Source organism: Trichoderma aggressivum, assembly GCF_033847375.1.
Source record: "Trichoderma aggressivum f. europaeum strain CBS 100526 chromosome Unknown scaffold_018, whole genome shotgun sequence".
Lineage (NCBI taxonomy): Eukaryota > Fungi > Ascomycota > Sordariomycetes > Hypocreales > Hypocreaceae > Trichoderma > Trichoderma aggressivum.
The window spans coordinates 316788-336566 of record NW_026946384.1 but is presented as its reverse complement, the minus strand read 5'-3'; the positions used below and the strand labels follow the sequence as shown (position 1 = coordinate 336566).

Genomic DNA, 19779 nt, shown 5'->3' with positions numbered 1-19779 from the left:
TGTGTCGAGAAGCGTATGTAGAGTGTAGAAAGTAGAAAGTAGTAGAAAGATGGTAGGATGATGATGATGTAGCAGCAGCGTAATCGAGGTTGGGTATAATGCAATGTATAGCTTTGAGAAAGGTTGGGCTGCTATTCAAACAGCGGGGTATCAGTCAGTTCAGTTGTTTGTTTGTGTTTGTTCGTTATCGTCGTCAAGTTGGTTGTTGATTAGCAAGCAAGCAAGCAAACGAGGTTGCAAGTCTTGGGCTTCTTCTGCCTTTTGCTGTAGAGAGTAAAGATGAAGAACAAGGAAAGGAAGAAACGGATCATGGACTGCTGGATGCAATTTATTAGCGGTTGGGTGGAGTGCCTGACAGGTGGTGGGCAGACAATGACAGCGACGGGAGGCTTCCAGCGAGCTCCAGGCCTAGCTCGAGCTGCCCAGAAGTCACTGGAACCTGGAAGATTCATCCCGACGTCACTGCACGGTGCTAGCAGCCTAGTGGCAGGCCTGACGCGAGGTGGGGAGCGCGCCCTGTGATTGGCCGGCCTGATCTTATCGGCGCAGGCACTTCAGCTCGGCGAACTTGGTGCGCATGTCACATGACCCGCGCAAAGCGGTTTGTTCTGGCGATTTTCGTGATAGAAAACGAATCGTGCGACCAGCTCAACCAGACGACGGCAGCCATGAATTCCGCCTCGCGACCCGGCCAGGGCCAATTGCTGGGCCTTTTAAGATCCGGAGTGCGGTTTGCACACACGGGCCGGCCACGAGGGGCTGCGGCAGGATCCAACGACGCCGAGGGCCACGGAGAGAATATCTGGGTGTTTGCCCACAGAAGATCAGAACAGGTCATTTACAGCTTCACCAAGCAATTGGATGTTGGTCCCCCCCCTTTTTGTCTCCAGTTTATAACTTGCCGTATCATAGTATCTTACTAGGTGTCATAGGGGTTCCATGGCTTGAAGCAGCTGCCCTTCAACGGCAAGAAGACCAAGCCTGCAAAGCTTCGCAAAGACTACTGGTCACCGCTCGCCCACATTCGATTCCAGCCTGGCCAAGGATCCGTAGGCCGCTCAGTATTTCAGAAGCTACGAGAGCTGAAGCACCTTCACGAAGTTGCGTGGACAGACGAGTTGCGACACAAGCGGCCGGAACAGTACACCAGCCAGGACAAGAAGAAGATTGCCGAGGAGAAGGAAAGGGGATTCGACTACCAGCCCATCCGGAGCAAGCAGGAGCGTGGGATCGCTCTCAACGCCCAAAAACAAAATGCGATTGCCGATATGGCGTCCGTTTTGGCGGGCGAGGGCCGTGGCAACAAGATCTTGACTGCGGACGCTGAAGGAGGCGAGAAGGAGCTGGTCGACGTCACAATCAGCTGGGCCAACGACCAGGATAAAAAGTTCGCTGAATCGTGGTCAAAGAATGTGACTCATTCTCTATTTGAGGCTCCGACATACACCTCGGGAGAGCCCGAAAAGCAGGTCGCCAAGACGGCAGCGTAAAAAGCGATGGGGGGTTGGTTTAACCAGGAGATGGCACATGGCATGAAGCGAAATGTCAAGGCTATAGGAAGATGTACTAGTAACGGCATGATAAAGGCATCTTGGACAGAGATCTTGTTTGCAAAAAGCGACGTTGATTACGGACATATTAAAAAAAAATTCGGTGGGCCGTATAAGCCAGACCGATATACTGTATCATAGACCAATCACTCAAAAAGAGTTTTTCTAAAAAACAAAACAAAGCATGTTCCCTTTACCCAATACCCAATCGTCCCAAGATTCATTAAACCGTAATGCAAAATTGCTTCAAGTATTCATAATGAGGAATGTTGTCATCGACGGTCTGGCGAATAACCTTTTGCGCCTCAACCCCGTACTTTTCCGCCCACTCCCTATTCTCCGACTCAATCGTCGAAGTTTTCTATCCCAAAAAGTAAGCAAAACGTGTGAGATTTATAAACAGATTCGTGTATCTCATCTTACCTGGGCGTGAGATCGCGCCTGGAAACAGGAATTCTTGAGAGCGTCATCGTGGAAGCCGTTCCACTTGGCAAACATCTGTTGCGCGTACTCGCGATCCTCCTCGGTCCACTTGAGCATCTGCGGCTTGAAGTCAATGCCAATGCGCGCACAATACTCGCGAATGATTGGCTCCGGCTTATCGAGCAAATCATCGGCGTCAATGGCCGTGATGTGTTGTTTATCGACGATTCCGCGCTCCAGCAAAAAGTCCAGCAGCCGGACGAGCTCCAGGTATCCAGCCTCGTTGGGCATGAAGTAGTCAAAACCCGTGATTTCGCTCAGGGGAGGGATTGTGCAGCGGTAGTAGGAGGGGATGGACCGCTTGGGGTGGCGGATGAGAAAAGTGAAGTGGAAGCGCTTCAGGATGTCGACCGGTAGGACGGTTGGATTGCCGGGCTCGTTGCCGCCGCCGAGAGAGGGTGCGATTTGCGATGGCTTGTCATCGGGAGCCATCAGATAGTATGCCATGTCTTTGATGAAGAGACGCTTGCCCTGGTGTGTGTAAGTATCGCATCTTGTTCCAATTCCAATTGCTCCTCTCAAGGTACATTCAACCGAGGGCCACTATAAAGATGGACATTGAAAGGGTGTTCAAGATGGGCTTGGAGACTTCCACTTGGAAACCATCCACCCTCGATCAAAGGAAGGATACTCTCTCACACAGGAAAATTCGAACCTCTTTTTCCGCATCCGCGAGACTCTCCAAGACATCCTTGAAAGTGGTGTTGCAGTATTCCGTGTTCTCGCGATAAGACGCATCGTCCCTGAACCGGTCGCTCAAGAACTCTGGGCCAAAGTAAAAGGCATCACCGAACGGCTCGTGCCCACACTCGAGGATATCACGACGGGCCATGAACACCTGCACAGGAGCATCTCGTCAGTTGAGCTTCTCGTTTCCTCTATGGAAGAAGAGTATGGTGTGGTGTGTACATACCCTTTCAAAGGCCGTTGAACAGGCCCTGGGATGAGTGGCAGCAAAAATTGGTCGAGGAGCCATGATAAAATTGTATTTTCAAGTCAATTATAGAGACATATAGAGTTTGGAGATGGAGCACAACAAGTCAACGGGGCTTGAAATCTCACAGGGGGAGAAATAGCAGGCATGATATACACCTATATATACACATGTACACTCGAGATCTCGGACCATCGCTCGGAGGGGGAGAGGGGGAGGGTGTCTCGCAGTACCTGAACAACTGCCCACCGGCATTCTTCGTTCCAACTTCCAACGCAGCCACACGCCCGAGGGACCGAAACCTTGCCGCTTTTCTGGATCAATTCCCCAGGCGGCGGCTCAAGCGTCCGCAAGATCACCACTCACATGCCTGCAACGGAGCCTCGCCCATCAAACCATCAAAGGCCCAGCTCCAAGCTAATGTAGCCAACTCGTTACGGGCCCCCGGTCCACCCGTACCTTGCGGAGGAGCCCTACAAGGCCTGTCGCCATTCACCCCCTTGGCTACCGTTTCGAGGGCCGGCCTTGGTTCTGCGACGTCATGGTTTCTTCACTTGAAAAAAACAGAAAAAGCCATGGTTCAAAGGGCCGAGGGGACTGAACCAATGGCTTTTGAGTGGGCTCTGGTGGCGCTAGACCGGTGCCCCGGTTCCTTTTCTTTTGCTGCAAGTCATTCCCAAGCGAGGCGAATTGATCACGGGAAGGGTGGGAAAGGAAGAAAGAACTCGCTGGGGAGTTCAGCACCGAGCTCAAGTATGGAGGTTGGATCGTGGTCGAGCTGGCTAACGTGATAGGTTGTCTTAGACGTGACGAGGGTGAGTGAGACGGGCCGTGCGATCTCGAGCCTTCTTCGCCCATCACCCATCATCTCCCTCAAGATTTGAAGGATTTGCCGCATCTCTCCGCACGGAAAGCAGAAGCGGACAAGAACCTCCACAATGTCGTTTTGCTTAGCTGCCGGGTTCCCCAAAAACGGCGAGATTTTCCATCGATCCCTACCAAGATTCTGTTGGCCCCACGCCGACAGTCCGAAAAGACGCTGGGAGTCGCCGCAGCCTCTCATTGGCCGTGGACAGCCAGGACCACGACTATGTGCAAGGCTAAAGGAGTGTTACACGTCATTGCTGGCCGCGGTTCAAGGCGGCATTTCCATCGAAGTTGTCGGGCTGTTGATCCGAACTGACAGCTTTCTTGTGTTGGGCTGAAGTGCTCGTCTCGCGGCTATTTCTGTGGTCCGTACATCTCATCTCACATGCCAGGCACAATGCCCAGGTATGTGTACCAATGCATTTGCCCTCCAAATGATCTATTTTCTTTCCTTCCATGCAAAAACCGTCACAATGATTACGAGTACAGTAAGACGAGCGGCCAGGATTCAACCATTCACTCTTATGGCGGTCAAGCGGCCTTGGCCCTCGGGAGAGGGATAAAGGGCTCGTCAGCCTACATGTACTAATCTTACGTTGGTCACGTAGATGCAGTAGTCGCCTCGCAATAACTTAGTTGGGAAGCCTTTTGGTAAGACAAGGCTCTCCTCGGGTCTTGTCTTGTTCATCCCTGCTATACTACCTCGCCGGAATACGAGTAGCTACTTGTACCTTTCCCAGCTCCCAAGTAATCTCCAGCTGTGCGCGACCCGATCAATGTTATCCAACGCCCCCCTTACTCTTCCATCTGGGTCGTCGTATTTGCTGCCCTCGAATTCAATGAAGAAGATGTACTGAAACGGAGCCAACAGGCTAGGTCTGCTGTTGATGCTCGTGAGGTTTAGATTATGGGCCTTGAAGCCGCTCAAAACCTCGGCCAGGGCTCCCGGTGACGTGTGCGGCACCGTGAACGATATCAGGGTCCTGGTGCTAGCCTCTCCCACCGACTGTTTCACCAGATTCCAGTCCTTGGGCACAGTCGTGTTCTTTCCGATGATGAGGAAGCGGGTGGTGTTGTCGTCACGGTCCTCGATGGACTTGGCCAACATGTCCAGACCTTGAAGGAGATTGGCGGCAAGCTCGCTGGAAATGGCCGCCCAAGTGCCGGTCGTGTCCTGGCTTACAATCTCGGCAGCCTTGCTGGTCGAGCTGACGTCGAAAATCTCAACGCCCTTGAGGTACGTCGAGATGAAGGCGTTGCACTGGCCAAACGCCTGAGGGTGAGAGTAGAGCCTCTTGATGTGTCTCAGATTGGCGAGGGGCTTTGACTTTGGTTTCGACGGGCGCGGGTCCGTGAGAGTAGGAGTGCTGGTTCCCGACCCGTCTCCATGGTCTTCCAGCTCCAGCACGGGGGATGGATTTCTGTGTCCCACCAGGCAGTGATGTACGTCGACAAAGATCTCGCCGTCGACGGTAATGTCTTTGTACCGGCCATTGCGGTCGGCGAGATTATCGAGGGTGAAGACGACGGAGCCATTTGTAGAGTTTTCAATGGGGACCACGCCGGCCTTTACCTCTCCGAATTGAACCTGGTCAAAGACATCTGAGGGGGTCACGTATTGTCAGAACACACAGAGCTTCGTCTATCTCTTGGCTTGATTGCATACCATCTATCGTTGCCGCAGGCCTCAGTTCCCATGTGGATTCTGGAAACACCTGGCGGACTGCCTATGTGACGGGCTTTGGTTTAGCCTTATCCTTTGATATCCATGGCGCGGGATGGGGAATTGTACCTGATGCGAATATGAGGCAATAGGGCCCAGAAAGCTGACAACGGGCCTCTGGATTGACTCCATGACGGAATCACAGATCTAGCAGGCTATGTGGGATTCAATTGACCCTTCACAAGGAGTACCTCGAGAGCTGACGTCCGGAGAGCTGCGGCTTGTCACCGCCAGAAAGCTTCAGTTCAAATAGCTTGGGCTCAGGTGCCGAAGATCGGATTTACGGCCACCAATGAAAGTGGATATCCCCGACGTATCACGGAATCTCGCGCTTGCCAACGTCGCTATCCAGGATGCCAACAATATGAAGAGAAAAATAAGATGAAAGCGTAAAGAGAGCTGCTCGAGAGCTTGTCCAAAGCTCTTTTGTGGTGCCTGACATAAGGATGACTGCGACATGTCAAAACCGGTTTCTCAGCCGGCGTCGCTCCCTAACGGAGATGCGCGGGCATTTGGTGCAAACATGTTAGCGCGCGACTTTGGTTTATCGCGGGGTCGTAAAAGACGCCATCTACGAGCTGGAGCAGCAACGATTTCAGCTGCGATGGTCGCGGAAAGCTTGGAAGAAGCTGTGGACGAGCTTACGAGGCAAGCTTTTTGAGTAGGTAGCTTACAGAGAATGATGTACAGTAAGATTTGGGGGGGTTTGATTAAATCTGGGCTAAACACCATTTGCATTACAAGATGGGTGTGGCACGATGGATGGATATTTCTGCATGCCACCTTTTATTACTTGCCTTAGTAAGAGGACGAGAGGTGCAGAATTTCCCATCCATAGATAACCTTGGCTATAGCAGCTTTTCGTGCATGGCAAACATCTGTCCTGCTTTGAGACACAAGCAGCTATTATTAGGCCAAGATACTGTACTCGTAGATCAAGGCGCCGTGACTGTGACGGATCGATATCACGTCCATCTGTGGTTCCGCCGGCCCAATAACAAGGCGCTGTGACGAATAGAGTGATACGCATCACGAGGGCGCAACGTGAGGGTGTCCGCCGTTTGGGGTTGATTGCGGCAATTCCACTTGTTTGTATGCCAGCTCTCCAGGCATCCCGGCAAGGATGGATTGATTCGCGTCGGCCCGGTCAAGAGCCGCTGCGTGATTGGTGCAGTGTTTCAAGCGCCGGGCTGTCACCATGTGAAACATTGTGCCGACGAATTGCAGTTGAGGGCATCGTGGGCTGGATTGCCGGGCCATGTATGTACGTGTACAGTACGAGTACACACGCATGCTGAATGGATTCTTGACTGGACGGGCGCTTTTCCGAGTGGAAACATCCATTAACACTTCAATGCCTTACTTGCGCATGATACTACTGCATTTGAATGCTGCTGCTACATGTACTTCCATCATACTGTAGAGGTAGTAGGGAGGAGGTGGTGGTACGAGTACATCGAGTATAGAGTGTTTACATGGATGGGTACGAGCACATGCAATGAAAATTGCACACGAAGAGGAGAGGAGAGAGGCCGCATTTTGCCTCGTCAGGCGTGCAGTCTTGCGCATGCACTGCCAGCGAACAGAGCCAGGCTGCAGCCTTGATTTGCTGCCTTGGAGCAAAGGCCGACACCCCCGACGTTCTAGAAGCAATGAGGTCAGTCCGAGGGATGCCAGCAGCCGATCAGCAGATGGATGAATGCGAGTCGCCGTCAAGCTCCCGTAAGCATACGAGTCGAGTTCGAGTCGAGTCGAGTCGAGTTCAGGGACGAGGCAACAGGTTGGTGACAGGGCATCGGCGGGTTGCTAGCGCGTGATGGAAATCGGAAAATCACCTGCTGGGGGTCCTGAACAAGTCGTCATCGGCGCAGGGTTCGTTCGTCTTGTTCTCACTCGTACTTGCAACTCTGTTGGTGGCCCTGGTGAACGGACAGACCAGACCGCTTCATCAGCCTCTTCCATGTGTCGACACTATACTGTAACTGTAACTGTGCTGTGCAGTGCTGTACGAGTCACTGTAGCGAAAGGCAAGCAAGCAAGCAAGCAAGCACCTTTGGATGCGGTTTTCTGGTGCGAGCAAGGCGTTTCTGCCCCCCCGTATCGACGCTTTGGCCCAACGGGCCACACGATGGACGAGCCACCAAAATGCGGTGGGTGCGAGATGAAACTTCGAAACGCCGCTGGTTTCACGTTTCGCAGATGGCGGACCAATGACGCGCGCCAGAGCTCACAGGGGTCGTGGAGCCAATGCGCGAGGCCCACATGGGACCCTTGGAAATGGCTCGCAGGAGGCAGAAGAGAGTGAAAAAAAAAGGCGATGAAAGAGGGTTGAATTCCACAATGACAAAAATAGAAGATGCTTGAATGATAGGTATGGTTTTGGGTGGTATTCCATCTATATACAGTGTTCTTACCAAGACAACTACATACATAGGGTTTATTCTTTACTTGTTCAATATGTTTAGTACTAGTTATACGGGGCTCCGGGATGGCTTATATTAATGCTAGTAGGACTGCTCGTATGTAGAGCACAGACTGCACCTCGGGAGCGAATCTCACTTTGGACACCGGGGCTGATCCATTTCCAGTAGGCCAGCGCGGATACGATCCTGCTGCTTGTATGCGTATAGACTGGTGTGCGAGATAACATTTGACGGCTGGGAATTTATAATTGGGCATGTACTTGTAGAGCATGTAATTGTACCGTGCCCGGACATACATCGACCCATGGAGTCTGGCGTGGATGGGTGCCCAGAATAGCTGAGAGTTGATCTTCTCGGCGGGATGCACATGTACCATATTGTAGCCATGATACTTAGGTACCTAGGTAGTAGTAGTATTATTAGATGCTCTGTTTGCGTCAGAATCAGGCTGCTCGTCACTTCAGCGCCCGGCATTAAGGACGACGGCCTGTGACCCGGTTTGTCCATTGTTTTGTTTGAGTCCAGTCCCCTTCTGAATATATCCATGCCATGGATGGTGATGCACGGGTACTCGTACTTGTACATGCCTCAGCGCCGGTAGCCACCTCTTAGCGCCCGGCCCAGGCACAGGTCAACAGGTACGAGTACCGGAGGCGTCTATAGCAAACCGCAGATGCCGGGACTGACGCTCCTTTCATCAGAAGCCTTCCACGAATTCGGCGGGATGGCAGTCCATCAATCTCAGCTTGTCGTCGCAGCTGTGTCGCAGGTTGCAGGTTGCAGGTTGCAGGTACGAGTAGCACCTCTTGTACTTGCACTGCCGAGCTGCGCTTCTTCAGCGCACCTTTTTAGCGCATCTGTGCTGATTTCCACGAGGTTACAGGGGGGTCCCGCCGTGGCCAATCGCCACCAATCGCCCATCTACGAGTGCTGTACTGTACGAGTACCTGCTCACATCCATACCCTAGGAGGAGAAGCGCCCCCGCCTGGCCGCTATTTTCTCGTCTGGCTCAATTCGTTCCTGTTTGGCCTTGATTCTTTTTAACCTCCCAGCTTGCTCCCCTTTTCCCCCCTTCTCGACGCTGTCGGTCGACTTCAGCCGGGAGCCTGTGTCGTGACGACCGCAGCAACCACGGACGAGGTGGCCCTGAAGCTCTGGGTCCTGATTTGACGGTGGAAGAAGAAAAAAGAAGAAGAAGAAGAAGCTGAAGATTGGCTACGGGCGAAGACGCAAGACGCATCGCACCATCAGCCCAACGACGATAGTGACGCTCGGCAACTGCAAGCACCGCGGGTCGCGTTTGCAATCGAAGCACAGCACATCATCCTTCTCGCCGAGACCGACATTTTAAATCTTACAATTCTCAAATCAAATTAAGAAAGACAGAAAAAAAAGAGAGAGCAAAGATGGCAATGCTCGCCAAATCCACGTATCCCGCCCCTCTAGGAGGAGGCTCAACCATGGTCGCAAGCGACTACTCTTCCGGCCTACCAACGTCGAGGAGAATACCCGCCATGACTGGCAACTCGCATGGCTTTTCCAGCCCGACAGAGTCAGACTTCTCCGACTCGGACGGCCCAGATTCCGTCAAGAACTGGGACGAGGACAGGGTCTGCGACTATCTCGCCAGCGTCAAGTGTGGGGAATACGAAAAGCTGTTCCGCAAGAACCACATCAATGGCGAAAACCTGCTGGAGATGGACAAAGAAGTCCTCAAAGAAATGGGGATTGACAAGGTTGGCGACCGTGTGCGCCTCTTCCTCAGCATCAAGAAACTGCGAACAAAGGCGTATGCCAACCAAAAGAAGAGAAATAGGGTGAGTTTTTTCCCCTTGTGCACTCAGTGTTTGGGCAGAGGAAAGGCGACAGTTACTGACAGTTCCCTCCCCGCCTATAGGATTCGTTTGCTGGGCTAGACATCCTCCCTATGCAGAGCCATGGCGGCTCTGCTATGGCCTCCAACGCACGATCCGCCCCTACTCCGTCTCTCAACAAGCGCTACTCGAGGCAGGTCGATTTGTCTGGCGCCGGCGCCTCCGACCACGGAAGACCTACTTCAAGATCTACTTCTCCCCAGCCACCAGATGTGCGAACACGACAGCAACAGCTGCCGCAGCAATATCCCACCAGTAGAGGCTACGCAGCTCACGGGAGCCAGAATCCGGCACCCAATACTTCAAGCGGTCGCCTAATGTCAGCTCACACGCGGAACAACTCCAGCTTAGACGGCTCCCTCATGGCTACCCTGCCTCAGGGCCAGCACATTATCCGCGTCATCTCCACCGGCGGCGTTACAAAGGTTGTCAAGATTGCCGAATGCAACACCTGTGAGGACGTCATGCGTGTCACTCTGCGCAAATTCGGTCTCCGCGAAGATCATGAGCGAAACTACTGTTTCTGGGTCCTGACCGGCATAGATGCCGATCCCAGCCAGTGCCGTCGACTGGGCGACACGGAGCTCTGGCGCATCATCAAGGACCAGCGGAGGCCGGAGAGGAACCGCTTGATTCTCAGAAGAGTGCCAGCTGGAGAGCCCGGCGAGGCAGAGCTGCAGCGCGCCGCCGGCATTGCCCTGGAAGAAGAACAGCAGAAGCACGCGCGGGCGCTGGAGAGCGTGGATAAAAGGAGTCAGATCAAGGTACAGAAAGTCTTGGGCGAGAGCTGGAACGAGAAGCTTCAAAACCCCCTGTCCCCCATCTCCTTTGCAGCCCGAGAGCGGAACACGGCGAATGCGTATAGAGAGCTGGACCGACCTTCCTCGCCCGATCGCAACCCGCTGAGAAAGGTAGGACTCCGGCAGTTTGGGGGACTCCGGCCGCCGAGCGAGCTCATCGCATCGGATCTGACATCGTACTTCCCCGACCACGCCCGCGAGGACATTGACCGGACCGCCAGGCTTTCTATGAGAAGGTCCACCCGCTTGAGCAAGATCAATAGCCGACTTAGCGTGGCGAGCAATTTGAGCTTTGCTTCGAGCATCCAGGATGCCCCTCCCATCCCTACCATTGCGGACTCTTGGCTGGGTGGAAGCGCCCATGTGGCTAAACTTCGTCTCCAGGGCGGGCGAGCCCCAACGATTTATAGCAGAGATTCGATTGCCTCGTCGATGCTCGGGACTCTGCAAGAGGAGGCGTCGTCGCCCACGGAGCCGAACCGGAAGTCTTACGTCTCGTTTTCGGACGCAAGCGACACCACCGGCCTCAGCGTCACCGACCCCGAAGGCAACACGACAAGCACCAGCTACTACGATGCGGACGGGTCCACCGGCTCCGGCTCCTTCCAAGAAGTTCAGCAGGCCCTCGACGAGGACGAGGACGAGGCTGACGAAGAGCTGGAGAGCTTCCTGGCCGGAGACTCGTGGGACGATAACAAGTGGATGAAGGGAGCCCTGATTGGACAGGGATCCTTTGGCAGCGTGTACCTGGCGTTGCACGCGGTGACGGGAGAGCTCCTGGCCGTGAAGCAGGTCGAGATGCCGGCGCCCGGCGCAAACAGCCAAAACGACAGCCGAAAGAAGAGCATGATTGACGCCCTGAAGCGCGAAATCAGCCTGCTCCGAGAGCTGCGACATCCCAACATTGTGCAATACCTGGGCTGCAGCTCTTCTGCCGAGCACCTCAACATTTTCCTCGAGTACGTCCCCGGCGGCTCGGTCCAGACCATGCTCAACTCGTATGGCGCCCTGCCCGAACCCCTGGTGCGCAGCTTTGTGAGGCAGATCTTGACGGGCCTGTCGTACCTGCACAACATGGACATTATCCACCGAGACATCAAGGGCGCCAACATCCTGGTGGACAACAAGGGCACAATCAAGATTTCCGACTTTGGCATCTCCAAGAAGCTGGAGGCGTCCAACATCCTCAACGGAGCCGCCAACAACAAGCACCGACCTTCCCTTCAGGGGTCGGTGTTTTGGATGGCGCCCGAGGTGGTCAAGCAGACTTCATACACGCGCAAGGCTGACATTTGGTCTCTGGGGTGTCTGGTAGTGGAGATGATGACGGGCTCGCACCCGTTCCCGGATTGCAGCCAGCTGCAGGCCATTTTCAGGATCGGTGGCGGGAAAGCAACTCCCACCATACCGGAGCATGCTAGTGACGATGCGAAGACGTTCCTGGGCCAGACCTTTGAGCTGGATCACAACCTGCGGCCAAGCGCCGATGACCTGATGCTCAGTCCTTTCCTCGCCCAGATTACTTGAAATCTTGCTTTCTACTATTTTCTCCGCCTTTTATTTTCATCTTTTTTTCTTCGCTTTTTCCTTCTTCTTTTCTTAATTTTGCTCCGCATTTCCAGGGACTCAACAAGGCAGGCACTATCACAAGAACAAATTATCAATAGACGCAAAACGCGGGTGATGTGAGAAGGATATTATTACATCATATATGGAGGCGGGCATGGGATTCGTTTTTTCTCTTCTCTTTTTTCGTCTGCTTGTTGTGTCTTTTTTGCAATTATGAAAAAAATGAGTTATGGGATTTGCTCGAAGAGAGTGAGGCCTCACTGGTTGGAGGCAGCCCGCGCAAGGGCTGTGGTGGTAATGGGCAATGCCTGGGCGAAGCATTGAGAGGGGGGGGGGAGGAAGTGATATCATGAGCATCTAAAGAAGTGTATTATATGAAACCTGCATGAATGATGATGATTTGATACCTGAGGCAATGCTGTGCTGTTGTGATCTGCGTGATATCTTGTGTCATTGTGAGAGTTGATAACCAGCCTTTGCATAGGTAGGACGTCGATCCTTGTTAGGTTTCTGCACTGATGAAATACAAAAGTCCAGCCAACAATGAATACCACCAAGGGAAAGAGGCTGGCAAACATCATCCCGCAAAACAAGGGTTAGAAGAAGAGCAATAGTAATAGAGATGGAGATGGAAATAGAAGTCAGCCGCGGACTATTTATCTGTCTTTGTCGCCTACTGCATGTACATGCAGGACACGGGGAACCACTGCAGTGACTTGCCTTGCTGCCTGGACCAGAGTCTGCTGACCGTGTACACACCCATGTACCTCTTGTCCTTTTCGACTGTTCTCCTCATCGCCTCCTTCGGTTAACGAACGAGTTGTTATTAAGAAGAAAAAAATTGGGAAAAAGAAAGTAAAGAGTACAAGTTCCATCTTTGCAGTCTTTTTTTTTTTTTTTTAATTCAAGGATTTCTTCCTTTATCGATTGATTAATTTCCGTGGTTCGCCTTGTTTCGGGGTGGCCGTGCGCGCAGCACAGCCTTGCATCCCTCATCCAACGTTCACTGTGAAAGGCCTCCCGCTGGGTGGGCGTTTTTTTGGCAGACAGCCTTGCATGGAAGCTGATCGATTTCTCTTATCAAGATATATTGGAGGGGATTTTTGGGGGGGAATTGTTTTGCAATATTTCATTATTTGTGCGACGAATTACTTTTATTGGGCGCAAGAGTACTTACTGTATTTGGTCCAACACAACTGAGACAAACAAGAGTCATCTTTCACACATGTCTTATTACACAGACACACAGAGGAACACAAGCACAAACGCAAGACACAAGATACAGCTACAGGACGAAATGGAGTCACAGGGGAGCCAGGGCTCGCAGGACAGCACGCTGACCATCACGGACGAGAACAGGAGCGAGATTCTCTACTTCGCGTACGGAAGCAACTTGTCGACAGAGCAGATGCGGCGGCGATGTCCGTATTCCACGGCTGTCGGGTTGGGCAAAGTCACGGGGTGGCGGTGGATTATCAACGCGAGGGGATATGCAAACATTGTGAGGGAAGAAGAGCACGATGATGAGAATGTCGAGAAGTGGAAAAGCAGGATGGAAGACGACGCGGAACAAGTACAAGAAGAGAGCCAAGTATACGGCATGCTCTACCTCCTACCGGTAGAAGACGAGGAGCGACTGGACCAGCACGAGGGCGTCCCGTGGGCCTACGAAAAGCTTCACATCGAGGCCTCGTGGGTGAGCAACACGGACAGGGCTGACGGGGAGCAGCGGGCGGGGGAGGAGTTGACGCCGGTCAAGGTGCTGGCGTATGTGGATAGGCAGCGCGTGGCGGAGGGCAGGCCGAAGGAGGAGTACGTGGAGAGGATGGAGAGGGGGATTGAGGACGCGGTTGGGAATTGGGGGATGAGCGAGGAGTATGCGGATCGGGTGATGAGGCGGTTTTGGGTGGATGGATGAAGATGATGATGGAGATATATGGCTGTGTACTGGGTTTTCTTTAGATGGGGATTGGATGGGGGAAATTGGCTTGTTTGATACACTCGCTACTCACACAAGTTACACTCTACATATCAATGAATAAAAAATGATGGCGTGGAGGAGTCCAAGGAGAACTGTGAACTAGATTGGATCCGTAGTGTATATGCCGTCCAGCGAAATCAGCAACAACGATATACCTCGTCTACAATATGGCATCTATATCACCATCCCATCTAAGCCAGGACTCAACCTTCCATCTTCTAGTCCAAAAAAAAAACAGGGTATGGAATTCTTTGCATCAGCTTCCTCATCATCTAGCTGGAGGAAAAAAAAACCCCCCCGGTCTTCATCTCCCAAGAAACTACCATTAGCTCCTCTCAAATCTCAAAACTCCTACGGGAAAGCATCCACAACCGCCTTCGACGCAGCCCGAACCTCGGGCGAAACCTCTCCGTTCATGCCCATCATGTTGCGCATCAACGGCGGACCGCTAATAAGCTGGTCGAGCGTGACGGAGCGAGTAAAAGTATCGTCATACAGCTCCTCCGCAGCAGCTTCACCTCGCTTGGCTACAGGTTCCCTTTTGTCAGCACACGTTCCCTCGATTGCAATTTCAAACGGCACATGTTTCAAGAAGAAGAAAGAAGGAGGAGAAAGACTCACTGATTTTGATCTGCCCGGCTTGCTTAAACTCATACCCCTCCCGTCGAATGCCGTCCACCTCAAAGAGCATGTACTGCGTGCGATGAGCAAAGTCCCACACGTGGTACAGCCCGCCGCTGGACGTCGAGCGGGTGAAGTCGGGGGTTTTCTCGACGGCCAGGATGAGGGCGTCAATCTTTGCGGCGATGTTGGCGCGGACTTCGGGGGATGGGACGGGAGCCATGCTTTTTTTTTTTTTTTTTTCTGTGGTGGTTTGTTGAGATGGTATTTTGTGAGTGTTGTGAGAGGAGAGTAGGTTTGTAAGTGTTGTGAGATGGAGGAGAGCCGAGAGGTTCAAGGCGAGAGATGGAAGAGGAAGAAAGAAAGAAAGAAAGAAACAAAAGTTGCCGGTCAATGCAGCAGATAAATAAAAAAAAACAGCCGTCAACCGTTGTCTCACTTTCTTCCTCCCTTCTTCTTAGTCTATTCACCGTGTAGAGAGACAACAGCGCACTCAGAGAATTATGTCATACCGGGCTACAAGTGGGTTGATCCGCATCTTTATTACTACCTACTACAAGCCGCGTCAAAGTCGTGTCTCAGCGTGTCCTATCAGAACCACTCAACGCGTACTCAGACAGGACACATCACTCTGCAAGTCTCAGTTCTGAGGTCTCGGGTCTCGCGTCTCAACAAAATGGCATCGCTTGTTCTATCGTGTCTAAGATATTACTACTAATTCATACTACTATACATAAAAGTCATTACCGGCGCTTGTGCAAAGCGTCCGTTGCCCGTTATCCATGAATTCACCGTCCGGGATGCACCGTAGCATCACATGCACCCATCTATAAATTGTATACCACTTCAACTTCTCTCTCCATCTCAAAATCATCCTCCTCATCATCGTCATGACGTTTGGTGGATGGTAAACCTCCAGGCCACCGCAGCCGCCGCCGCAAAACTCACCACCATGGCCGCCAAAATCTCCCTCTCCTGCATCTCGTTGCGCGTCGCCACCCATCTGGCCACACAACCAGCCACCACGCCCATCCAGCCCACAAAGAAGCCCGTCTCCCACCACGCCTGTCTGACGCTGTCCTTCTTTGCCATCTCGCTGCTGTTGCGCATGCTCGTGCCCCAGCCGTCGGCCGTCAGGGTGAACAGACTCCATACGTGGACGGCGGGCAGCGGCAGGTGGTAGAAGAACATGCCGGGGACGATCCACTTGAGAGAGGCGCGTTCCAGGCGGTGCGGGTTGCGGAAGAGGTTGTACAGGGCGCTGGCCACGATACGCACAAGCAGGTCGGAGACGAAGACGATGATGAGTCGCTCGCCGGTGAAAAAGTACCACATGGTGGCGACAAAGGCGATGATGGGGCCAAACTCGCGCTTGCTCATGCTATAGAAGAGAAGGGGGTGCGTGATGAGGTAGACTTTGGGTTGCAACAAGGACTCAATGTGTGTGGCGCGCGCCCACCGGACTTGCTGCTTCAGCCAGCGTGCCAGCGTCGTAGGAGTGTCGGTAGCAGTAAGAACGTCGGAAGCAAACACCACGCCCCAGCCGCGCAGGAGGAGGTTGGTGGTGAGATGGCGGTCTTCGTTGATAATCATGCGCTTCCCCATCAGCTTCTGGAGATACCAGGGGATCAGGATCGCGGGCATTGCGGCGAGACGGAATACGGTGCTGGGACCGCTCTGGCAGTCGCTCGTGGCGGTGAAAGCAGGCATTGAACGGGTCAGATACAGCTCGCCCCAGTAGACGGTGGCGGCGAGATTCGTAACAGTGGTCTCGTATCCATTGTGGACGACGAGGCCGGAACTGGCACCGCCGATGGTCGGGTCGTGGGCGATGGCGTCGACGGTCTTATGGATAGAGCCGGGGAACACCAGAGTGTCCGAGTCGGAAGACCAGAGGAACTCGATGCCCAGGACGTCAGCGATAACAAGAGCAAAGATGAATGTGGTGAACATGATGCCCTTCTTGTGCATGTGACGTTGGCGGAGGCACAGATGGCGTACATGGGCGAGGTCGATCTTTTCCTGCTCGAGGATGGTTCGAACAAGCTGGAAGCAGTGCCGAATGGCAATTTCATGGCACTCGCTCATGTTGACTGGTTGACCGTTTTGTTTGCAGATGGAAATATGCTTGGTAATGAACTGCTCTGCCACCTCGCCAAGAGGCCGAGGAACATGGATGACCTTTGACTGGGTGGGATATACCTAGCGGGTTCACTCGTGTTAGTGGTTTTGGTGTCTTTAGATATGAACCATGATGACTTACACTGTTAAAGACGTCGACCATGTCCTGGTCAGGCACGTCGTCTCCGTCAATGCCAACAAGCATAAACTTGCAATGCGTGGCGCTCTTGTAGCTCTCCAATGCCCTGGTAAACAAAGCAGGATCTTCGCGCCATCCCACCACCGCAGCCATGCTGTCCAGCCTCGACTGCAGTACAATTTCCGTCTCCGAGAAGCCTACTTTCTTTTCATCGAAAAAGCCATAATCAGACTTCTCATCCAGAGGGGGCGTCATTGGCTCTGGATCCTCTTCATAGAACTGAAGCCTTCGGCCTTCATTGACCAGTCGATTCAGTTCAGTGAGGAGGATAGTCAAGATGAGATCTAGCGTGACAGGGTAACGACAGTGAATGGCAAAAGCCCAATAAAGGGGAGTAAAGAGCAAGCAGCCAGCAACGTGGAACAGCATGCGAAGCCATGAGGTGTGGCGGCCCTTTGTGACGATTTGGGGGACCGAAACATCTTGGAATGAATCCATGATGAGTTGGTCCGCGGCGAGTTAGGCCTTGGTTTGGCAACCTCTGAGCAGAGGGAAAAGAGTGGTGAACAAGAAACGAGTGGCTGCAGATTCGAGAACTGCACTTGTTTAGGCTACTTCGGCAAAGAGAAAAGAGAGGAAAGAAAGTATCGGGAATAGATGCAAGATATGAGAAAAAAGGGGGAGCTAGGGACGGACAACTCGAGCTAGGCGTATGCCAACCTTAGCCATTATGGATACTCGTCTAACTTGAGATGCCGAGATGTCTGCCAAGTATCGTATCCAGGCAGCAAGAGGCGGAGTCAGAAGACGGCTGCTGGAATGGCTCCCTCAGCAACGTAACATGACACGAAATTTATTCTCGTGAATGATTAGTCGAACACCTTTGTTGAACAGCCGTTTCAAGAGCAAAGAGCAGCGTGATTATAGTGTTAGTTCCAGTTGGCACAAGAGTGGACATGTTTTGCACCCAGCTTCTCGATCTGGGCGAATACGCTCTTCTTCTTTTCTCTCTTCCATCAGCCCTGTCAACCGCCCCAGTCTTTTTCGTCTTCTTTTCTCTCATTTTTTTTCTTCTCCGGCAATCTTTGATTCGCCTCTTAGTTCCTCGGGTGAGCTTCAACCCGCAGCTCCGTATAATTTTACGAGTAGCGCGCTCTTCTCGGCGGACAAGTGGGCTAAAGCTGTCTTGGCTTAGACACGACAGGGGGCGCAGCAAGGGTTCATTTGGACGAAGACCAAGGCCAAAGACGCCTCTGATACCGGCAATTGGCCCTCGGTACAAATGGGATTCTGATCCTTGTTCGGGCGTCTCTTCTTTGGACTATTTTCTATGTGTCGTATTCACTTACCTTGCCCTTTCTTGCATAGGGGCGGAAATTTGATTCAGCTGAGCACAGTCCATAGTGTCAGTTGTTGAAAGGACCGGTTCCAAGGCGATTGCGTTCTTTTCGATGCGAGCGCACTTTGCACATGCAGGTAAATGCCCGTGCTCGTTTCGCAACCTTTTGTCGGTGGGACTGCTCTGGCAGAGGATTATGGGCTCAACGCCATCAAAGTAATCCTTCAGCTCTCAGACTGATACCGTTAGGTTAATGTCGTGAAAATTTGCACGCTGAACAGACAATCAACGAGAATATCAGCTGTGGCTTGATGACGTCGTCGGTTAGCTGAGAAGACAGCCGCAGAGCTGAGAGAAATAGTGTCTGGGCAAGCCATCGAAAAAGCACAGGGACGTCTAGTCATTGTGTCCACTCTTGAGTAACATGAACGGCGGTTTCCTCAAATCACATCTCTCAACATCAGCTTTTCTTAACCTTCGTGATTTTTTCCTCGTCATCATCGCTTTCACGGCGTCACCACTTCCTTCGATAACAGGTTGGTGACTTGCATGTCCGAACACCGTAACAGCGCATCGGCTTTCGGTGGCATCGATGTCTTCTTGTTTGCTTCCACGTGGAATTCGGAGAGGCCCTTTACCAAAGATGGCATGTCCTTGTGAGATGAGGGAGGCCCCAAGTTCTTCGATTTTCACGAGAAGCTTAAAACGGCTAAACATGTTACTATACGTTTCGTAGATAGATATAGTCGTATGCTGTTGAATACACTAAACGTACTATTCTTGGAGTTATTTGTTAAGTGAACCAACCATAGACAACTTCCTGAAAGGACTAAGACAACATGTCAGCATTACACTTTGTCCTGCCTGTATAAGTCGGTTTGTATCCACAATGACATGTAAACAATTCCAAAGATGAGAAATTGAAAAAGAAATGAACTATAAATTATGTGATCATACCTGTGTTACAACCGAAGATGGCTGCTTGCATGGTATGACTTGTCGCTCGAGAGAGAGCACACGCAATACGAAGTATTCTAGCACACGGATAGGCGGCGTGATCCATGTCAACTCATGGACGAGTTCCCGATCCTGGTCCACTTATTAGTCGTAAGCGTGTAACCGGCGAGTTTCTTTAAATCTCCGATGTCGCCACTCGTTCCTTTCTTCCCCCCTGTATAGGTAGTTGAAGAATGAGACACTATAGCCTCATAACTAAACAAAAATTCGAAAATCATTGCAGGAAGCAGGAAAACAAACACAGCGCCAAGAACGATTCCGTCAAAGCCGCTCCAAGGACGGAATTGGGCGAGCGAAGGAGCAAATTTCTAACACCGGCGGCGCCATTTCCCACTCT

The 19779-nt window shown here is 52.3% G+C and overlaps 7 protein-coding genes across 7 annotated transcripts; 3 read left to right on the top strand and 4 right to left on the bottom strand.

Moving 5' to 3' along the window:
• Nucleotides 1-584: 584 nt before the first annotated feature.
• Triagg1_5289 (uncharacterized protein) lies at nucleotides 585-1490 on the top strand (the record flags this gene model as incomplete). The annotated part of the gene is made up of 2 exons (XM_062899787.1): nucleotides 585-863; nucleotides 933-1490. 2 exons carry the CDS (start codon nucleotides 585-587, stop codon nucleotides 1488-1490), a joined length of 837 nt encoding a protein of 278 aa, XP_062755763.1.
• Nucleotides 1491-1773: 283 nt separating this feature from the next.
• Nucleotides 1774-3009, bottom strand: Triagg1_5288 (uncharacterized protein; the record flags this gene model as incomplete). Its single annotated transcript, XM_062899785.1, has 4 exons — nucleotides 1774-1911; nucleotides 1974-2504; nucleotides 2689-2871; nucleotides 2947-3009. The coding sequence occupies 4 exons, from the start codon at nucleotides 3007-3009 to the stop codon at nucleotides 1774-1776; spliced, it is 915 nt and encodes a 304-aa protein (XP_062755762.1).
• Nucleotides 3010-4555: 1546 nt separating this feature from the next.
• Triagg1_5287 (uncharacterized protein) lies at nucleotides 4556-5689 on the bottom strand (the record flags this gene model as incomplete). Its single annotated transcript, XM_062899784.1, has 3 exons — nucleotides 4556-5436; nucleotides 5501-5561; nucleotides 5627-5689. The coding sequence occupies 3 exons, from the start codon at nucleotides 5687-5689 to the stop codon at nucleotides 4556-4558; spliced, it is 1005 nt and encodes a 334-aa protein (XP_062755761.1).
• A 3698-nt stretch (nucleotides 5690-9387) lies between these two features.
• On the top strand, nucleotides 9388-12182 carry Triagg1_5286 (uncharacterized protein; the record flags this gene model as incomplete). The annotated part of the gene is made up of 2 exons (XM_062899783.1): nucleotides 9388-9798; nucleotides 9879-12182. 2 exons carry the CDS (start codon nucleotides 9388-9390, stop codon nucleotides 12180-12182), a joined length of 2715 nt encoding a protein of 904 aa, XP_062755760.1.
• A 1267-nt stretch (nucleotides 12183-13449) lies between these two features.
• On the top strand, nucleotides 13450-14142 carry Triagg1_5285 (uncharacterized protein; the record flags this gene model as incomplete). The annotated part of the gene is made up of 1 exon (XM_062899782.1): nucleotides 13450-14142. The coding sequence occupies one exon, from the start codon at nucleotides 13450-13452 to the stop codon at nucleotides 14140-14142; it is 693 nt and encodes a 230-aa protein (XP_062755759.1).
• Nucleotides 14143-14556: 414 nt separating this feature from the next.
• Nucleotides 14557-15049, bottom strand: Triagg1_5284 (uncharacterized protein; the record flags this gene model as incomplete). The annotated part of the gene is made up of 2 exons (XM_062899781.1): nucleotides 14557-14732; nucleotides 14827-15049. 2 exons carry the CDS (start codon nucleotides 15047-15049, stop codon nucleotides 14557-14559), a joined length of 399 nt encoding a protein of 132 aa, XP_062755758.1.
• A 665-nt stretch (nucleotides 15050-15714) lies between these two features.
• Nucleotides 15715-17584, bottom strand: Triagg1_5283 (uncharacterized protein; the record flags this gene model as incomplete). Its single annotated transcript, XM_062899780.1, has 2 exons — nucleotides 15715-17028; nucleotides 17090-17584. 2 exons carry the CDS (start codon nucleotides 17582-17584, stop codon nucleotides 15715-15717), a joined length of 1809 nt encoding a protein of 602 aa, XP_062755757.1.
• Nucleotides 17585-19779: the final 2195 nt, after the last annotated feature.